The 20,933-nt window shown below is 37.7% G+C and overlaps 1 protein-coding gene across 4 annotated transcripts in view; it reads left to right on the top strand.

Annotated features, from left to right (window-relative positions):
- The window catches only part of MTM1 (myotubularin 1), a 115,456-nt gene that overhangs the window by 9,572 nt on the left and 84,951 nt on the right, over nucleotides 1–20,933 (top strand). For all 4 annotated transcript variants that reach the window (XM_079764790.1, XM_079764791.1, XM_079764789.1 and 1 more), the window contains exons 2-3: nucleotides 16,399–16,470; nucleotides 19,341–19,413. In XM_079764790.1, the coding sequence (XP_079620916.1) occupies nucleotides 16,408–16,470; nucleotides 19,341–19,413 (136 nt within the window). In that variant the 5' untranslated portion in view covers nucleotides 16,399–16,407. The remainder of the gene's footprint in view (nucleotides 1–16,398; nucleotides 16,471–19,340; nucleotides 19,414–20,933) is intronic.

The following is a 20,933-nucleotide window of genomic DNA, read 5'->3' as shown; positions in this document are numbered from 1 at the left end:
ATTATTATTTGTTTGCCATTATGAAGAGAGTGCTATAAACATTTGCTTACAGGTCTTTTGTGTGGACTTAAGTGTTTCATTGCTGGGCCATATACTTAGTGTATATTTAACTTTACAAGAAACTGTCAACCTATTTTCCAAAGTGCCATTTTGCATTTCCACTGTGTGGGCCATATCCTCACCAATACTTTTTATTATCTGTCTTGTTAAATTGCAGCCATTCCAGTGGGTGTGTAATGGTAGTACATTGTGATTTTAATGTGCCTATTCCTGTGACTAATGATGATGAGTATATCTTCATATATATCTTATTGGTTATTCATATATCTTTGGTAAAGTGTGTGCTTAAGTATTTTGCCTGTTTTTTATTGGATTGTTTTATTATTAAGTTATAAGAGGTCTTCATACATTTTAGATATAGACCTTTATCAGATATGTGATTTGCAAGTACTTTCTCCCAAACTATGATTTATCCTTTCATTTTCTTAACTGTGCCATTGAAAGAGCAAAGGTTTTTTATTTTGATAAAAATCCAGTTTAGCCCTGGCTAGTGTGGCTCAGTTTGTTGGACATCATCCCATGTACCAAAGGGTTGCTGGTTCAGTTCCGGGTCAGGGTACATGTCTAGGTTGCAAGCTTGATTCCCAGTGGGGGTCGTGCAGGAGGCAGCCAATGGATGTTGCTCTCTCACATGGGTGTTTCTCTCTCTTTCTCTCGTTCTAAAATTCAATAATCTATTATTTTTGAAAAATCCAGTTTATCATTTTTTCCTTCTATGGTTTGTGCTTTTTGTGCTCTCAGAAATCCTTGCCTAACCTAAGTTCCAAAAGATTTTCTCCTATGTCTCCCTCTAGGACTTTGCAGTTTTAGCTCATATGTTTAGCTCTATAGTGGCAGACAGCCCCCATTTTATACTTTAACTAGAGGCCCAGCGCGCAAAATCGCGCGAGGTCCCAGACTCGCCGTGCCACCGTGGGGACAGGACCCCAGACCCACCGTGCTGCCGTGGGGGCGGGAACCCAGACCTGCCGGGCCGTGAGACCCATCAATGCACCTCCTGTTATGGTGTTACGGCCACAGGCCTTTTATAATATAGATGCCCATTTGTTTATTGCTAACAATACAAATACAATTTTTATGTTGACCTTGGGTATCATGCAGCCTTACTAATTTTACTAGTTCTGATAGTTTTCTGTAATATTTTTAGGATTTTTTTGACATACATGATCATGTCATTTACAAATACAATTTTACTTCTTCCTGCCAATATGTTATGCCTTTTATTTCTTTCTCTTGCCTTATTAAACTTGCTAAGATCTCTGAATGATATTGAATGCAATGTTGCCACACTTAGTGGGGAAGTATTTCATCTTTCACCATTAATAATGATGTTAGCTATAGGTTTTACATAGGTACCCTTGACTAGTCCTAGTCTGCTGAGAGTTTATTTTTATTATGATTAGATGTTGAATTATGTTTGTAGAATTATGTATGTCTCAGATACCATCTTCAGGAAGATAATATACCTCATGAATAGCCCTATTGGGAATTCTATTTTTTTCAATCCTCACCCGAGGATAATTTTTCCTTTGCTTTTTTTTTTCTTTTTTGAGAGAGTGGAAGGAAGGGAGAGAGGGAGGGAGGAAGGGAGGGAGGGGAGAGGAAGGGAGGGGGAGAGAGAGAGAAAGAGAAACATTGATATGAGAGAGACACATGAATTGGGTGCCTCCCACACCGCCCCTGACCAGGACCCGGGATCCAACCTGCAACCCAAGTACATGCCCTTGACCTGAAATCAAACCTGTGACCCTTAGGTGCACAGGCTGACACTCCAACTGCTGTGCCATACTGGCCTGTGTGGGAATTCTTTTTATTATTCTGTGGAGCAGCATATATTGCTCCTTCAAAAGCCATGGAAATTATCAGTGTTAGATTTATGTGTCACAGTTATAGTAATAGTACTGGAATTTCTTCATCTTCCCTTTCTTTGCCATTCTTTTGACACTGGTTTTGGTTCCTCTTTATCTTCTTGCTTTTTTATTTCTGACTTTTAGATTATTTCTTTCACATCTATGAAAACTTCCTCCCTGTGAACAGTGCCAAGTTCTAGAAGTGTGTGTGTGTGTGTGTGTGTGTGTGTGTGTGTGTGTGTGTGTTTATTTGTTCGTTTCTTTCACCTTCTTCTATAGCAGGGGTGGGTGGCCACTTGTATGTATGGCTAGAATAATAGTTAACTGCCCCAAGAAGGAAGATAAACATTGTCCATACTCTGGGTGACTGCAAGTCTTTCTCTTTCTGAATCTCCAAGGCTTCTAATGAAGCCAGTCTTTACAGATTGCTTTTGGACACTCCTCTAACTACTGTGGCAAACTGCCTCTTGGGCAGGCTTCTAGTCCTGGTGCTGATCTCTGTGAACCTTCAAGGTCAACCTGCTCTTGTAAATTGTGACTAATTAAGATATATCAAGCTTAGCATTTTCAATAATTGGGAGACCCTATGCAACATTGAAAAAAATCTCACTTTCTGCTTTTTACTTCTAGCCCATGCAGAGAAGAAACAGGAAGCTCCAAATCAAAATTATCCAGCCCATTTTTTGAACTCTTCTTTAGAATTGCCTTAAGAGATCATGGTACTTTTAAAAAAATATCATCAATGGTGTCAAATCTTTGAGTGAGGCCTTGGCTTTTGGCTCTAGGCTGAAATAATTTTGAGGCCCATCTATTAAATAGAGAGAGTGAGCATTCATGTTGTTGGAAGCATTGTGTTTAATTTAAAAATTGAGATATGGTAAAATTCACAAGAAGATGTTTTATGTGGCTTTAAACTGTAAAGGCAGCCCTTGCTGGTGTGTCTCAGTTGGTTGAGCATTGTCCTGTTTAATCCTTTAAAAAATATATTTAAAACATAAAAAACCGAAAGGTTCCTGGTTTGATTCCTTGTCAGAGCACATGACCAGGTTGCGAGTTAGGTCCTGTCCATGGTGCCTAAGGTACACAACCAAATGATGTTTCTCTCTCACATATCTCTCTCACATCTCTCTCTCTCTCTCTCTCTCTCTCTCTCTCGCTCTCTCTCTCTCTCTCTCCCTCCCTCCCTCCCTCCCTCCCTCCCTCCCTCTCCCTCCCTCCCTCCCTCCCTCCCTCCCTCCCTCTCCCTCCCTCCCTCTCTCCCTCTCTCCCTCCATCTCTAAAATCAATAAAAACATATTTAAAAAAACTCTAAAGGCAGTTTCACAAAAAAGAACTGGAAGAATACTGGGAATAGTTGACAGTGTTGCTGGAATAAGTGCACACCATCTAAAGGGACTACTTTGAAGAATAACTCATCTAGCTACATATATGCTGATGGGCATTTTAACAAAGACCTCATTATATCATAGTTGTGCTTCATGGGGTATTTAGTCTATTTTTGTCTATTAGTAATAAAAATTTTCCTCTTTTAAAAATATAGTTTGAAAAACTCTTCTATGATACAAAATAATGTTGCAATGGACAAACGAAGGATTATACTGGTTTAGTGCATGTGTGGTTTTTTTTTGAAAAGTAAACTATTTGTTTACTTATCTTTAAAATGAAGACTAGAGTTCTTTGTGACCATCTGATTTTGTTACATAGAGATGGAATTCCAAAAAAAAATTTTATTCAGTCGTGTAAGCAGAAGGCATAATATCCCCATTTTTAACTTGATCACCTATTAGAGAATTAGTGGGTAAGAGTGCCAGACTGATTGTGTTTGAATTCTAACATTGGCAGTTCTTAGTGGACATGTTTTTAACCTTACTGTTCCTTGGAGTTGTGTGTTTTCATATGAAGGTAATAATAGTAGTTGCCTTATGAGGTTGTTGGGGGCATTGAATGAGTTCATCTGTGCTGAAAACACTACTTGGCACATTATGAAGGATTAATAACTGGAAGCCATGATCATTGATGACCAGATATTCTATTTTGCCTTAGTTGTATAGTATCACTTGTATTATTGTATTTATTATTATTTAATTTATACCTATTCATTGTCTTTATGACTATTTAATTTGTCTTACATTTATTCATCTCCCTAACTCAGTTGCTAGCTCCTTGAAGATCTGACTAATTTTTTTTAAGAATTTCCCATTGTGGTCCAGAGTAGTTGCCCAATATATAGTTACTAACTGATTTTTTTTTTTACCTCTTTGGAAACAAGATTAAACAATTATTCATGCTGAGTGAGGAGTGTCTCAGTAATGATTGGCCTGGTGTCATTTCATTATTTCTTCTAAGAAGTGTTATTAATATTTCAGTGCTGGTTAATTTAATAGATATTTAGTGAATGCTTATAGATGGATTGACAAACTAAATTGTTCTGAATGTAACCACATGATCATTTTGTAGATTGTTAATTTCTGTAGCTAACCTCTTATCTCTGTTATGAATTAGATTGTGTTCCCCAGAAAGATATGATGATAGGCCTATGCCCCAGTACCTGGGAATGTGACCTTATTTGGAAATAGGGACATTGCAGATATAACTACTACTTAAGGTCATACTGGAGGAGGATGGGCCCTTAATCTAATATGTCCGGTGTCCTTAGAGGAGAACAATATGCAGAGACAAACAGAGAAGAAGGTCATGTGATGACAAACAGAGAGAGAGAGAGAGAGAAATGCTGCGGTTGCAACCACCAAAATCTGGAAGAGACAGGAAGGACCCTGCCCTTAAGCCTGCAGGGGAGCATGGCCCTACTGACACCCTGATTTCAGGCTTGTAGCCTTTAGAATAGGGAGAGAATAACTTATTTTGTAAGCTATCAGTTTGTGACACTTTATTACAGCAGTTTCAGGAAACTCAGACAGGGCCCATCCATTCTTTTGCCTTTCCCCCCTTGCTGCTTGAATTAGAGTGTTGACAACCCTGGGTTTTATTTTTTATTTCATCTCAAATGGTTGATATGCTTACATTTTCATCCATTAGCCATCTCATTATATTGAGAAGATGGCTAATGGATGAAAATGCGCGCGAGTGTGCGCACGCGCGCGCACACACACACACACACAGACGCTCTTACTCCAAGATCAGACAAAGCTATTGGAAAATCTAGCACAAAAGCCCATTGCAGTTTTTAAATGTGTGCTGGAAGTAGGAGACATTTACAAGATTGTTCATAACAGCACTGTTTGTAACAGCAAAACCTGGAACCAGTTCAAATAACCACTGAGAAGAGCATGGCAAACAAAGTGTGGAACAATGGACTACTATGCAGCAGTGAAAACGAGTGGAGCACAACTCCACACATTCACATTTATGGCTCTCACAACAATGCAAGGGGCAGAAGAATGTGTAACAATTCCAGTTATATATAAAAGTTAAAACTCAACATAATATTTAGGGATATATACTACACATGTGGAAAAGTTATACAGATATTCAAAGGAGTTGTAAACACACAAAATCAGCCCTAGAGAGGGAGGCTGGAGTACCTTTAATGGCTGAAGATTGATGTCTCCAAAGTCATGAAAGTTTATGAGGGTGATACTGTATTCATTTATTCATTGACTGAGTGCTCAAGCTGCTCTGTGCTGGTACCACAGCGTGAAACAGCCCTTGCCCTTAGGAAGCTCAGATATAACAGACCCAAAACGTCAATGATACACAGAGTATAGCATGACAAGTGAAATATTAGAAATTTGTACAATGTACAGAGAATGAGGTGTGTGTGTGTGTGTGTGTGTGTGTGTGTGTGTGTGTGTGTAAAATCTTCCTTTGTCTTGAAGCAGATAAATAAGGACCCTATGCCAACAAAACCCTGCTTCTCCCCCCAGTGAAAGTGCCTGGAGGAATTGGTCCGAATGGCAGGTTGTCATCTCCAGCCTTTTCTCTTCTCTTTATTTTTCTAAAAACTGCACATCCGCTCTTTAGTTCCTTTCTGTTCCTCCCCCTCCACCACTAATTTCAGTTGGAGGAATCTTTGTCTGAGAAAGTCCTTAGTAAGGAGATGTTTTGAAATGGCACCTTCATTACTATTACAGTTGTGACTCTTTGCATATGTGTACTCTTACCATCACCATTTACAGTTAACTTTCGTTTAAGGTACTTTTTACTGATAAATGTAAATTGTACTTTTTGGGAACAGTGTCTAACGGGGAAATAGTTAAACAAAATACAGTTTTGTCATGGAGCAGATCAGCTGGGTTCATAAATTTGGGAATTGGCAGGTGGATGGGGAACTTGATCTTGTTTCTATTTTAAAACTTTGTTTACTGGCAGGTATCTGACGGTTACAAAATCCATTGGCGAATTTAAAGACCTGTTTAAATGTATATAATATCATTACTAGGTAGCCTTTTTATTTTAAAAAGTTAACCTGATGGTGGTTGACTTTTCTAATAGTTTATTTAGCATACCAATTATAATTTATGAAGCATTCTAAAGTTACTCTATTCCATAGCCACAGCTTATGCCTCTAAAGCCATTCAGCTGTCTTGAAGATACGCCATTTGTTCTGAGGGGACCAAGTAATAGGGAGAATGGATCAGCTTAAATCCATCATCAACCATGGGAAAAAATGATTCAAAATGCGTTCTCCACTGGATCTGAATTATGTTGTTTTTAGCCAGTGGTCTTTACAACGTATAACTAAGTAAAAGTAAGTGTATTGTGATCTTTAAAATGAATAATAAATATTAAAAATGATTCAGAGTGAGTTTCTAAATGATAAACTATTTAATATTTCATAATTTCCAAATAAGAATAATCAAAACAAACCCCTTTTAGCCCTGAGGTTTGATGTCACTAAGACAAATTGAGAAGCTCTGATGTATATGTTTTGCGATTATCTACTTGGATAATAAGCAGTTTACTTTGACAGGGGGTTACTGTTTTAGAATAAATACAGTTAGATTTACTCTAAGAAGCCTCTAGTGTATTTCTAGATTCCTGAGTTAGAATAGTAGGTAATGAGGCAAGGTCTCCATGTTAGGGATCCCATGGAAAGTTTCCCTGGGCTAGGACTCGAGTGTTTACTTTTTTTAATGGAAGTAGGCATGCTTTGAGGATAATCTGCTTTAAGGCTGTTCAGAGCCTTGCCAAGATTATATGGATCATCTTAGAAAATGTGTATGAAGAATTGTTAGGCAGTGTTAGACATCATGTATTTTATGAAGAATCCAGCTGAGTATATTAGTGCCAGTTTGTGAATGACTTAGAGTTTATCTAAACATCTCCTGTAAGAGGAAGGGACCCTGTGCCTCTGTTTTGCCATCTGCTGTGCCAGCATTTTACATGTTCCTCATCACAGCTTCATGCAGTAGGTAGTATTATGTCCATTTCACAGATAGGGAACTGCGGTTTATCCAGGGTTACATGACCATTATTATTAATCAGGTGACAAAGTTGGTATTTGAAACACAAACTGGTGTAAATACAGAATCCCCTTCTTTTGTCAACTACATGGCACAGTTTTGCAGCTCGTCATAGTGCATTTTTACAAAGTATAAGCTGTGAATGGTGAGGTTAATAACAATTATTATTTGCTTTGGCTGAGGGAAGTTCACTTTAAAATAATTTATTTTAATAGTTTAAGGCAGAGGGTGACAGCTTGTTTTTGTAAATAAAATCTTACTCTGGAGTACAGCCACATTCTGTCATTTCCGCTTCGCCTATGGCCACTTTCATGCTACAACAGCGTTCAGTAGCTACAATAGAGTAAATATGGCTCACAAAGCCTAAAATATTTACTATGTGCCCTTTTACAGAAAAAGTTTACCAACCCCTGTTCAAAGGAAAATGTATAGAAATGAAATAAATTTCTAGTTTTGCAAACCATCATTTGTTTTCATGTGGGTTGGGCAAATGTAGAAGTTGAATTGATAGTGTACTAGTCTCAAAATGGTTGGAATGTGAACATTTCTCTTTTGTGCTGAGAGTAGTTTGGTTGAAGACATCTCAAGGCATCTTTTTCATTTTCTTGCCTCCTAGATGTCCTACAGTCAGAGCAACTTGAATGCAAAAGTCAGAATAAGTTGATTTAGTAAATCCTGTGTTTCCTGGCACTCCAGGTACAGAACAGAACTCCCTGCTATAAGTTCTCGTAGGGGAGAGGTGATACTCCCCTTAGAGGCCACATTGGAAATGGGGGAGGGTGTTTTTGTTTTTAGTGTAATGTATTGTAAAATAAATTATTTCATTATAATTCGGTATCCATTTATTTCTCCTTTATACTGGAGTTAAGACATTATATCGATTATTTTTTGAAATTGTGTTTAGATTGATAATATCTATGATTTTCGTTTCAAGATAGCAAATGGGATTTACAGAAATTTGTTTTATAAGAAAAGGAGCATTGGGACTTTCCTATGTATTTGGCATTTGTTTTCAAAACAGACTTCCAAGTAAAGAGAGCTCCTTTAGGAAGACCTGGAATTCTGGATTCAGAGGCTGCTTATGCATAACTTCTCACTCGTTGGTAGGCTTTAGAAGTTAGTTTTCAGACTGGGTAGAGTTTTTCTAGGTTTCAGGGGACCCTCCAGAGCAGCAGTCGCCAACCTTTCGGGCCTCACGGACCATCAGTTGGTGACCACTGTTCCAAAGGTTTCCTTAAACCAGCAGTCGCCAAACTTTCGGCCCACACGGACCACCAGTGGTCTGAGGACCACCAGTTGACCACTGCAGCTCCAGAGAAAGACCATTCTTAAACTTCATTTAAATGTGAACACAGGTTAAGAAAGCACACTGATTAAAAAAATAAAGAGAAGGCCTGCATGCTTTTTGTCTCTGTTGTTACATGCAAAGTTCAGTAAAACCACTAATTTGGGAACAGTGTCTAACAGGGGGAAATACTGTTTTAGAATAAATACAGTTAGATTTACTCTAAGAAGCCTCTAGTGTATTTCTAGATTCCTGGGTTAGAATAGAAGGTAATGAGGCAAGGTCTCCATGTTAGGGATCCCATGGAAAGTTTCCCTGGGCTAGGACTCGAGTATTTACTTTTTTTAATGGAAGTAGGCATGCTTTGAGGATACCATGGAAACTAGAGCTCTAATTGGAGTTTAGATTTTGCTTGCAAAGGCCCTATGAAGTGGAGGTCAAACTTATTTTTTGGTTCTACTGCTTTTAGATTTTTACAAGAGGGTAAAAATGGCCCTCATTTGTTTGAAAGTGTTTATAGTTATGTCTGCTGCAGGTGTTTTGTGGAGTCCTGTTTTTCATATTCAATGGAGAGTAGAAGAGTTTCTTAGTCTGGAAGAAGGGCATGATGAAAGAGGTTTGAGGGCCTTAATTTGAAATGTCTATTTCTTGGGAAGTGGGATGGTAGTGTTCAAGTTCTTTTGAGTGCTATTGCCTCAAGGAGGCATAAGTTAATGCTGGCATTCTGCTGCCCAGAGCCATCATGCCTTGATTAGGCAAAGATTTGTTCGACCATTTTTTTTAAGCTTGCATGAATTTCTGCCTTAAATGAAACATTGGGCAAATAGCAGTTATTGCCCAGTTCATGCATTCATTTAACAAATGCCTATTAAGTACCTACTGGGTGCCAGCTAGTCACCGTTACAGGTGTTGTAAATGGAGCAGTAAATAAAACAGACCAGAATCCCTATCTAGTGGGGACTTGTATTCTGGTGGGGGTTTGTATTCTAGTGGGGGTTTGTATTCTGATGAGTGGAGGTAGAGGGTAACAACAGATATCTGAAAGTTGGTAAGTGGTAGGAAGAGGGGATGGAGAGGGGCAGAGAGAAGACAAAGACAGAGGGAGAGGTGGAAGAGCTGAGGGTGGGAAACTGGGGGAGACCACTGAGGTTATCTGTCTTGAATTTAAGGAGAAACACAATTAAGGCCATGTTGTGACTTAAAGTTTTGATTTATTAAATAATGCCACCTTTATTTGAAGGGGGTTGGAAGCCCCAAAGATTTCTTGCTTAAGTGAGTTGTTTTCTTAACTATGATTCTTAGTCTAAAACTGCTTTTCTGCTGAACTTGGGACCAGTCACATCTAACATGTTGTTGTTTTTTTAAAAAAAATAGAGACCATTTGGAAGCTCTTTTCTCTGGGTGGAAAGGACATTGCAGTGTTGGTCAAGAAGCCTAGGCTAGAGCTGGCCCTGCCACTAACTCATGCCAGGGCCTTGTCACACACCCTCTAGGCTATCCTGCTCATCTCCATAATAGGGAGGTTTGGGCTTTAATCATAACAAAAGTTGTTTTTCAGGATCAAAAATGATAGAAGTCTACCTTTGGTTAGAATCTTGTAATTAGCATATATATAGGGAATTAAGTTTCAATTTTCACTTTAAAGCCACGGTAGCCTCAATTCAATGTTTTTTAAACAAAAAGGATTAAAACTTGAGCTTTAGAGGCTTTGGGCAAAATACTCTATAACCAAAAGGGTAGCTGACTTTTGTAAACTTCACTATAGTTTCTAATTATTATTGAACTGTGTTTAGACCAATGTAGATATTATGAAAGTACAGATGAACTTTCCATGCTTGATAAGTTCAAGAAAGCCTAGGGCCTGTACTCATCCATCTAGTACATTTTCCACAGCACTGTACTGCTTCCTGTGATCCTAATGAGACATTATTTTCATGTACTTTTTAAAGAGAAGCTTTATAGCTAGGTCACTACCACCAATGCATTATCCCTATAGTCATTAACTTTCTTCCTAGTATTTATAGGGTCAGGACTAATTTGTAGAATAGGTTATGGTGTCAGCATTCAATAATTATCCTTTCATAATTGAAAAAGTGATAATAATTTGTTTAACAAATATATCGGGGCACTGTTCTAAGACCTAAGGGCTGAGAAGTTAAATAACCTTCCCAAGGTCAAATACTGAGATGCAGAGTCAGAATTTGAATGGAGTCGGCTCCAACATCTATGCTTTGCAGCATCACACTGTTCCAGCTTCTGTGTATTTCAGGAATAATTGGAACCTTCAACAAAAAGAGGTTCACTGATGAGCTTTTACAGCGAACCTCATCTCAAAACTGACCCTTCTTACCTGGGCCCTCGGATTTCTCAGATTTGTACTTGATCTAACTTTTAGTAGCAGTTAATGTAACTCTAAAATGAGCGCTTTAGACGAAAAGACTGCATATTATATTAATTCATTTATATAAAATGTCCAGGATGGGCAAATCTGTAGAAATAGCAAATTCATGATAGCTTCGGGGTTGAGAGAATGGGGAGTGATAAGTGACTAATAATGGTACGGGATTTCTCTTTTGGGGTGATGACAATGTTATAAGGTTTATTGCAGTTATAGTTGCATAACTCTGTGGATATACTAAAAGCCATTAAATTGTACACTGGAAGAGGGTGAGTTGTATAATATTTGAGTCATGTCTCAATAAGGTAGTTAAAAATAAGGGGAAAATGTGGACTTTCCTCTGTTATATTTAGTTCATTTTAAATTGAAAAATTTAAATGAGCATTGAAAATAGGAAGATTAATCTTTTATGGTTTATAAACAGGAACAGGAAGGTGAAGACTGAATTGACTATATAACGAACATTTTCAATTTCTTCTGTTGACTTGACAGTAATAATTTAACTTTTGTTTGAAAACACTGACTTTTGAAATGATTTAAATATTATAGTATTTGATTATTAAAAAGTGATTTTGTATCTGTTACTGAAGAAAATTCCCCAAATATATAATCTTGTTTAGTCAATAGAATAATTTTAGAGCAAAAACATCTTACTTGCTCTATCTAGTCCATCTTATCCATTCTCCTGTCTCATAATAAAGGGTTATTTTGCTAGGATTTGAATTTAATGTTAGAGAAGCTTTTCAAGGATATTCTGTCAAAATTTAATTCATTTTAGAGTTATTCATTAATCTTTTTTATTATTTTAAATTTCTTTATTGATTAAGGTATCACATATTTGTCCTCATCCCCCCATTCCCATCCCACACCCCTCCCCACACATGCCCCCATCCCCCTGTTGTCCTTAACCGCTGGTTAGGCTCATATGCTTGCACACAAGTCCTTTGGTTGATCTCTCCCCTTTACCCCCACCCTTCCCTACCCTCCCTCTGAGGCCCGACAGTCTGATCCATGCCTCCTTGTTTCTGGGTCTGTTCTTGTTCATCAGTCTATGTTGTTCATTATTTCCCCTAGATGAGTTAGAAATACACTTATAAGAACCGAAAATGAGACAAGCAATAATGGTTATGGTGACAGGCAAATGAATCAGTGTGTAGTGAGTTTCTTTCTGGGCCAACAGTTCTTTTGAGACCCAATTTCAATGTCCAACAGTTCCTTATGTGTACATGTCAGCACTGACATTACAGTTCTGGATGGTGGACAAATGGTGGTAATGCTGGTCTGACCCTCTCTGGTTTGGTCCTGGGCAACCTGCAGTGATGCACAGCTGCTAACTGATAGTATGGGAAGGCCACATCAGCATCTTCCGTCTCTGGACTGCTTCTCTTCTGTCTTCATGGCTGGAGTAGTCCTGTCGATTCCTCTCTGTTGCTGGAATCCACATAGTCTTGGAGTTGTTTTCTGAAAATATACAAACATATTCTCGACCAAAAGTTAATAAAGGAATATTTTCTATAAATTTGACTTGGGATCCTATTTCATTTTTTGCCCAAATGATTTTCCTCTGGCTTGTTTTGTCACCTTGTGTGTTTTTCATGGGTGTCTTGCTTTTTGCCTTACAATTAATTTTCTAAAGTATTAATTTTCTAGAGGTAATTTACTTGCAGGATATTTTTCCTTACATGATATTCCTCTACTATCCCCTCCTTTTTTGATTTAAATGTTAGGAGTCTTTTTTAAAATTTTATAATGTAGTCTTGATGGCTTTTAAATTTTAATTTTTTGCGCTATAATATTACTGTTTTAGGTTCATTACATGGTGCACAATTTTATCATGAGATGAAGTACCAATAAAAATTTTAGTTAACACTTTAGGAACACCTTTTTGTCCAGTACAATTAATTTTTCTAGAATATTTGCTTGTTTCAACTAGCCAATTTAAATTTGCCTGAAAACTTGACTACTATTTTACTGTCAAATGTATTACTCTAACAACAATCTTATTTTACCCTGTAAATATTGGTGGAAGGGATTATTTGCCTTCTTGAGTAGGTCCTGAGCATTCCTGGTGGTAGGCTGGATTTAGATATCATAAACCCACTTCCCCACACCATGGGTACAAGACAACTCAAACAATTCTTGTTGGAGTGAGAGGGCAGCTGCTGTCGGCCAAGTCTCTGTCGGTCACCTGGGTCCTGATCTGAGCTGGGCATGGGAAGCACGAAGCAGCCATGGGGGCAGGAGACCTCCCTCAGAAGGGGCTAGGTTTTAGGCCCCTGCAATGTTGGGGGGGTGAGGGTCTGTGCCCCACCTCTGTTGATCCCCAAATTCTCTCCTGATGGCCCCTCTGCGACTGTGCCTGTCTTAGGTTGTTCCTTCCTTGAGGAATCTTACCCATCTCTGGCTAACCAGCCATCCTCCAGGGCCAAGCAGGGTGACGTGAGGTTCAGTTTTGTCTCCTTGGTAGCCTATGCCCCCATGGCCTCCATGCCCAGCACCTGCCTTGGGATCCCCTCGCCTGCTGGCGGGGCCCCAGCATGATCACATATCTTGTGGAACCCGGGTTTCTTCTCCAGGGAGGGCTCAGTTCGCCCCACTGGGTGAGAGACAGGTCCATGGCACCAGTCATCACGAGACTTCAACCTTGACATGAACAGAGAGCTCATGCAACAGCTGTGAGCAATTGAACTGTGAGAAGAGGGTCTCTCTTGGCCTAAAGGGTAAGAGGGACCAATATAGAGTGCTCAGGTGCCTTCCCAGGAGGCCCTCTACACAATGAAAAGGATTAAATCCTTACATGTCCTTTTTAAATTGCTGCCAGACATTCAAAGAATTAGTTTGTACGTTTGCTTGGGATAATTGTATATTATGCTGTTGTAATTCTAAAGTATCAAGAGATGTGTTAAGTTTGTTTCCAAGCACCAACAGATGATTTTTTTTTATCCCCAAGGGTGCGAGGAACAATATATTATAAGTACTGGGGGTGATCCAAATCTGGGAAAAATTTTAATGATAGTGTAGAATAATATCATGTAAGGATATTCTTTGTTCTAGTCCATGGCAATTCCCTTTCAAACTGGCTGTCCATTTCTTTTTATATATACAAGGTCTTATTTACATTTTTTGCACCTCTACTGGGGGCACGTAGTGATAGTAGTGACACCCTTTCTTTGGTGTCCACACAAGCCAGAAATCTCTCTTTAATTGTACACACAAAGGGGCATTGTTTTGATTTCGTGTCATACAAAAGGGAAGCTGGGTGGAGACCCCTGTGCATTTATACTTTCTTGCCCCACCCATGGACCTCCTGGATGTCCAGGGTGTTTGGTATTATTGGTAACTACATTAGTCAGGGGATCAGCCCACATAAGGGGTCTTACCCATGAAGGGTCAGGAGCATAAGACCAAAATACTTACACTCTTGTCCCAGGTAAAATTACCGTATATCTTATGATTGCTAGCGTAGCTAGAAAGGCGTTCTCAGGCATTCTTGGGTTTCTGGTTACCTCACAATTTCTTCCCTGAGGTTTGAAGTTCTCATTGATGTTTCTCTGTTTCTGGATCTATTTTTCCCCCCCCATCAGTTTATGTTGTTCATTATATTCCACAATCATTAATCTTTTTAAAAAGTTATTTCTAATTGTATGTTGTTTCACATCTTAGTATGAGTTTTAGATTTCTGAAGTTTAGTATCCCTTTTTTATAAAGAAGTATTGTACTTTGCCCTAATTGTTCATTTTTATGCCTTATCGGCAGTTCCCTAGTTTCAGTGTTCAGGGATTTGGTGAACCAATATACCATCTAACTCCATCATGTTGTTTCACAATATTGTGTGTTTTGCATATAATCACTCATTCACTAAATAGTTATGAGTGTCAACTGTGTGCCAAGATACAGCCATGACCCAGATGGACCCCCAGCCTTGCCTTGGAGAGCTCAATTCTGAGGATGGGGGACTGATAGTCCGAATCTTATAAGATTGTCCTCACCTGACCATTTCTCTGCCTCTTCATTCCCGTGGTTACACTTATCTGCATCTTGTCATCTCTCTTGGGCCTTACTTAATGACAGTGATCGACACTGAAAAGCTATCAGATCACTAGTTTTTATGCTAAGGTGTGTTGATATTCTCCTTGCTGCATTTTGTTAGCAAGTAGTTACTCATTTAATGAGCCTGGGGAAAAGATCTCACAAATATCAACAGTCACTTTGTTGAATTGAATGCTGTGTACCTCCCTGTGACTTCAGTGTACTTTTCTGTCACTAACTTTGATTAATAAAATAACTGAAACATTACTTAGATTCCTGTTATAATCTTCACAAGTGTAAATCTTGCATTATAACATTGTATATGTTCTTTTTTTTAAATTTCTTTATTGATTAAGGTGTCACATATTTGTCCTCATCCCCCCATTCCCATCCCACACCCCTCCCCATGGATGCCCCAACCCCCTGTTGAACTTAACCATTGGTTAGGCTCATACATTGTATATGTTCTGACATGATTCTTTCATTTATGTCTGTCTTGTGATGAATATGCATTATTTAAATTAAGTAAGTGAATGCTTTCCTTAGAAAAATACTGATTAAATCAAATCTTACTAATTTGATTTCCATCAAATTCATGCCACTTTAAATTGCCTTAATTTGAATAAAATACAATTCTTTTGTTGTTGTTGTTGTTAATCCTCGCCTGAGGATATTTTTTCCCATTGATTTTTAAAGAGAGTGGAAGGGATGGGGAGAGACAGAGAAAAATATTGATGTGAGAGAGACACATTGATTGGTTGCCTCCCGCACTTGCCCCAACCGGTGCTGGGGATCGAACCTGCAACCAAGGTACATGCCCTTGACCAGAATCGAACCCACAACCCTTCAATCCTTGGGGTAATACTCTAACCATTGAGAAACCCAGCTAGGACAAAAATAGAATTCTTAAAGGGGAAAATACTGTGAGTTCAATTGTCTACCCTTTTTATTGCTCCGCTGCCTCTAAATAATCTTTAAAAATTAAGAAATGTGGAAATTTGAGGCTGCTGCACAGTTGCTAAACATTAAATTCTTTTAGATGACTATTTGAATGCAGTGAATAAAAAGTCCAGGAATATGTGTGCGATCTTCCTCTGGGCTCCTTCATGCATACATAGCTAGCTGCCCTTTCCTGTTCCTCCATAGTGCCCTGCACCTTTCACAGAGCTCTGTCCTTGATTGGTGCTGTGCCTAGTCCTTTCTGTGTGTCATTCCCACTGGAGAATACAGTAGAAATAGGGCCTGTAAAGTGTAGTACTGTTAGTTCTCAATTACAATATTTAAATAGCAGGTGTACATATGTCTGAAATTGCATACAATTCCGTTGACATTGAATGTTGTCTTTCTTGGTAGAGTTCCAGTATGGCTTCTGCACCAACTTCTAAATATAATTCACACTCCTTGGAAAATGAGTCTATTAAGAGGGTAAGTCGTGTTTTCAGATTTATCCCATCTCTTTCTCTGCATTTCTCTTTTCATATTAGGCAGTCATTTTGAATTTATTGAATTATTAATTACATTATTCGTTCACATAATGTAAATACTTCAATACATGTGGTTTTATTATCCCACCTTGTTCTAGAAAAAACAGGCTACCTTATATGTTTTATTTGAGTTTGGTTTGTAAATCCTTTCATGTAACTTCATTTTTGAGAATCTCTGTGTTGTGAATATTACATTTGAGGTATAGGCAGTCCCTCTCCCCTGAAAGTTTTCTGAAAGAGATATTGGAAAACCCTCCTGAATATTGGCATTATTTTCTAATTATGATGATAAAATAGTTGCATGACTAAAACAAATACAATATTAACAGAAAATGGTTCAAAGTATTGAGGAGAAAATTATGTAACTAGAGGGAGATTTTGGAACATAAATTGGAAGTAAGGGATCAATTTAAAATAAGCTTTATTCATGGCCCTTTAAAGGCTTTTGATACATTTTCTTGATTATCCACCGCAAAGGTTATTTACACTCCCAATGGCCATGTAGGGGGATGCAATCAAAGGGAGAAAACTGATGTCTTTTAATTTGTATTTCCCTGATTACTAACGAGGTTGGTCTTTTAAAAAAGAAGAAAATGTGCTTTTGTTTATTTGTATTTCTTTTGTGAAGTGACTATTCATGTGCTTTGCCTAATTGCCTTTGGAATGTTTGGAGGACTTTTTCTATTGATTTATAAGTGTTCTTTATATATTATAACCAACTCTTTATAATATACATTACAAGTCATTGTCCTAATTATTATTTTTTCTTTTTTATTGACTATATTCCCTGAACTGTACACTACATCTCTGTGGCTGGCTTATTTTATAACTGGAAGTTTGTACATCTTACTCCCCTTCACCTTTTTCACCTAGTTTATTGTCAACCTTTTAATTATATTTAAGGATTTTGTCTAAAGATATTTATAATATTTTGTTCTTATTTTTAAAGTCACAGGTTTAAAGTTTTTATGTAATCACATCTACCAAGCTTTTCCTTTATATTTTCTGCTTTTGGTATCATGTTTATAAGGACTCTTTACTCACCAAGATTACATACATTTTTATTGTATTTTAGTAATGTTATGGTACAAGAATCAGTTCTAAACACAAAAGTAGCCCTAGCTGGTTTGGCTCAGTGGATAGAGCATCAGCCTGCGGACTAAAGGGTTCCAGGTTCGATTCCGGTCAAGGGCACATGCCCGGGTTATGGGCTCGATCCCCAGTAGGGGGCATGCAGGAGGCAGCCGAGCAATGATTCTCTCTCATCATTGATGTTTCTTTCTCTCTCTCCCTGTCCCTTCCTTTCTGAAATCAATAAAAATATATTTTTAATAAGTAACTCTAAGAAGGTATAACATTAAAATAAAGTATATCCTATGCTAATTTCATGTTATCCTGTGTTAATCAAACATGTGTTTTCCTTATTTTGTGGTTGAATTATGCTTTCTTCTGACCCAGAACTGTGATATTTCAAAGGCATACTGAATATTAAATTTGCTCATTATACTTGTTTTTAGTTAGTGAGAGGTGGTGTTAAAGGATGATGGTAATTTATTTCCAGTCTTATTTATATAAGGTGTGTGGTTTTGCTCTTTATTGAGGAAGGCATTCCTGGCTGGGGACAACTTGTCTTGTCCTCCTAGTTAAAAATGCTTAGCTTGCAAGCACTAAAACATACTGGAAATTGGCTAAGAATTTTCATTTTGTGCCTGAATAAAAAAGATACAATCATTAAGAACCCAGGAAAGCACCCCTCTTTGATAGCTTGTATATTACCTAAATATACAATTCCCATTTCTCTCATTTGATAATACTTTACATAGCCCTTGATAATTCAATACATTCACAAAACCCCTTTGAGGGAAGTATTAACTAACTTCACACATGAAATGATTGCAGTGTGACATTTTGGAAAACAAGTAGAAAAAAATGAATGAAAAGTAATGCTGAGAAAAACCTTTTGCCCAAACAAATTTTAATGATGTGCCTCATATGCCCTAAAGTGGACACAGCCAGCCCGTCATTGCTATGAATACACTATGGCAGTTGAATAGATTGAGAGACACATTACCAGGCATCCGGGTCACAATGGCCAATTATGTCAAATTACACTTAGAACTTCACTATGCATTTCAGTGGTTACTACTTGCCTCCCTGAGGGAGCTGCTGTGAATAAGGCACAGGCCTGGAAATACCTCTGAAGCCAGGAGGCCTAGAGACATGGCAAGTATTTGTGTAGATGGTACCTAAGCCTCTTGTCAGCTCCAAAGTTCAATAACAGCTTTCCTCTTATCAGGTTACCTAAATGAGGAAGGATCTTAGTAAAATAAGAAACCCAATATGTAATAAAGGTTATTTTCTGGCATTGTAAGAAGAGTCTGTGATTACTGTGGCTCAGGTAAGGCCCCATTGAAAGAAGTTTTCATTTCTACTCTTAACAAAAAAGATAAATGACTAAATATTTAATATGAAACAAACTCACAGTATACATGTATCTATAGAAGACATTTAATATTTACTTTTTGTCATTTTTCTGAATGCTGTTAATAGTGAAGTGCTTGGAAGGGGTGTTTAAAATTAATATTCGTTAAAAGCATGCTAATATTATTTGCAGACTAAAAGTTATCACTGCTAATGAATTTTGAGGGTATGTTTTAGTTTAAATTTTCTGTGCCAATGTTCTATAATGATAAGTATTTCTCTGTATTTTTTCCTTTATAAAGTATATTTCTGGTCAGTTGTGTTTCACGTTGCTTGAAAACCTGAGCAAATGTAATATCATTACTTCTGATGCCACTGTTTCATTTACAGACTTCTAGAGATGGAGTCAATCGGGATCTCAGTGAGGCTGTTCCTCGACTTCCAGGAGAAACTCGCATTACTGGTAAGGATCCTGTGAAGTTAGGATTTGCATAAATTGGTGAGAGGTCCAGCAGGATCAGGTGGCTTCTATTCCTCATGTTCTTAGAAGTCAAATTTAGACAAATAAGCTAGCTTTGTTTAAAAGTGTTAATATGGAGAGAACTCTGTGTATTAGTTTCTTGATCAAAGAGTTCTTTCAAGAGCTTTGTGCTCTCCAGGATAATGATATACTTTTCTCTGTATCAAAGACATAATTATTTTTTTGGGGAAATGTGGATTATCTCTTGAAGGTTACTTATTGGAGTGATAAGCTCTCATGGCTTGAGGTTATAAGGACAAAATTATATTAAGGTTTTCTAGACTATGATGTATGCTTTAAAATGATCAAGTTAAAGGCTTAAAATCTCAGTATTCTCTTCTTTGAAATGTAGGGAACCATAATGGTTTAAAATAGCTTTCATTTGCCCGATAACTGAAGTTAGTAATATTGATGTCATAATTTTATTGTTGACTTATTTTTTCATGACAAATTCATATTAAGAGGAAGGTATCTACTTTGGAAGAACCAGATTATTCTGGTTTAAGAATACAGACACATCTGACAGCTTCTGAGCCAAGGGCTGATATTGTAGGCTTGCACATTTTACATTAGGGTCAACTCCCTCTCAGATTCCCATATATTTGGTGATAATATAGTTACCATTGTTTCAGGGAACCTTTGGTTTATTGACTAAGATCTTGATTGTTTAGCTTAAATGGATGGTGCTAATTAGATTAAGGTCATAGATATGTTGCCTTTGTGAATTAGTTAACCATGCATCAGGAGAAACTATTTCATGTCCACCGACTTGCAAGCATTCCAATTTCTGGATAAGAGCAAAGAGGATAGCTTACTTTTGGTGATTCTCATATATAAAGTTTTGATGCTCTGTATCAGTGCCAAAACCTTAACTGATGTGTAGTAACTGAATTAGCATGAGGTAGCCTTACTGGGTATTTTTCATTTAGCACCTGAGGAGAAAGGGATTTCAAGCTTGTTTTAAAAAATTAAAAGCCATTAACACATTCAAGGACATCCTTGAAAGATAAGAGAAAGATACATTTTTATAATAAATTAACTCTCCTAATTTAGTTTCTCCTTATGTTTGATTCTACCAAAATTGTACTATTCTCTTGGCCATCTGTTTTATATCATTTAAATGTTTGAGATGTATCTAGCTAAACTCTCATCTGGACTATTAAAAGAGAAAGAGTAGACTATCGAAACCTCTCTACTGCTGACTTTCATTTATTAAAAACAGCACAATGTTTGTATGATTAGAGGTTGGCAAACCTCAAACCCCATCTGGTGGTTAGTCCATGAGACTGTCCTACAGAATTGCAATCCTCTGGTTGAAATAGCTCAGCAGTTACCTTTATAACCTCTTGAGAGTAGCAGCATCAGTATCCTCATTCACTTTTGCTCTCCAGCTGTTATCCCCTTGCCCCACGTAGTGATAACATGGTGGGCAAGCTCAGAGAAGCACCACTAGTGCCTACAGG

Source organism: Cnephaeus nilssonii (genome assembly GCF_951640355.1).
Source record: "Cnephaeus nilssonii genome assembly, chromosome: X".
Classification (NCBI taxonomy): domain Eukaryota; kingdom Metazoa; phylum Chordata; class Mammalia; order Chiroptera; family Vespertilionidae; genus Cnephaeus; species Cnephaeus nilssonii.
Note: the sequence above shows the minus strand (reverse complement) of the source record. Positions and strands in the feature narration are given on the sequence as shown.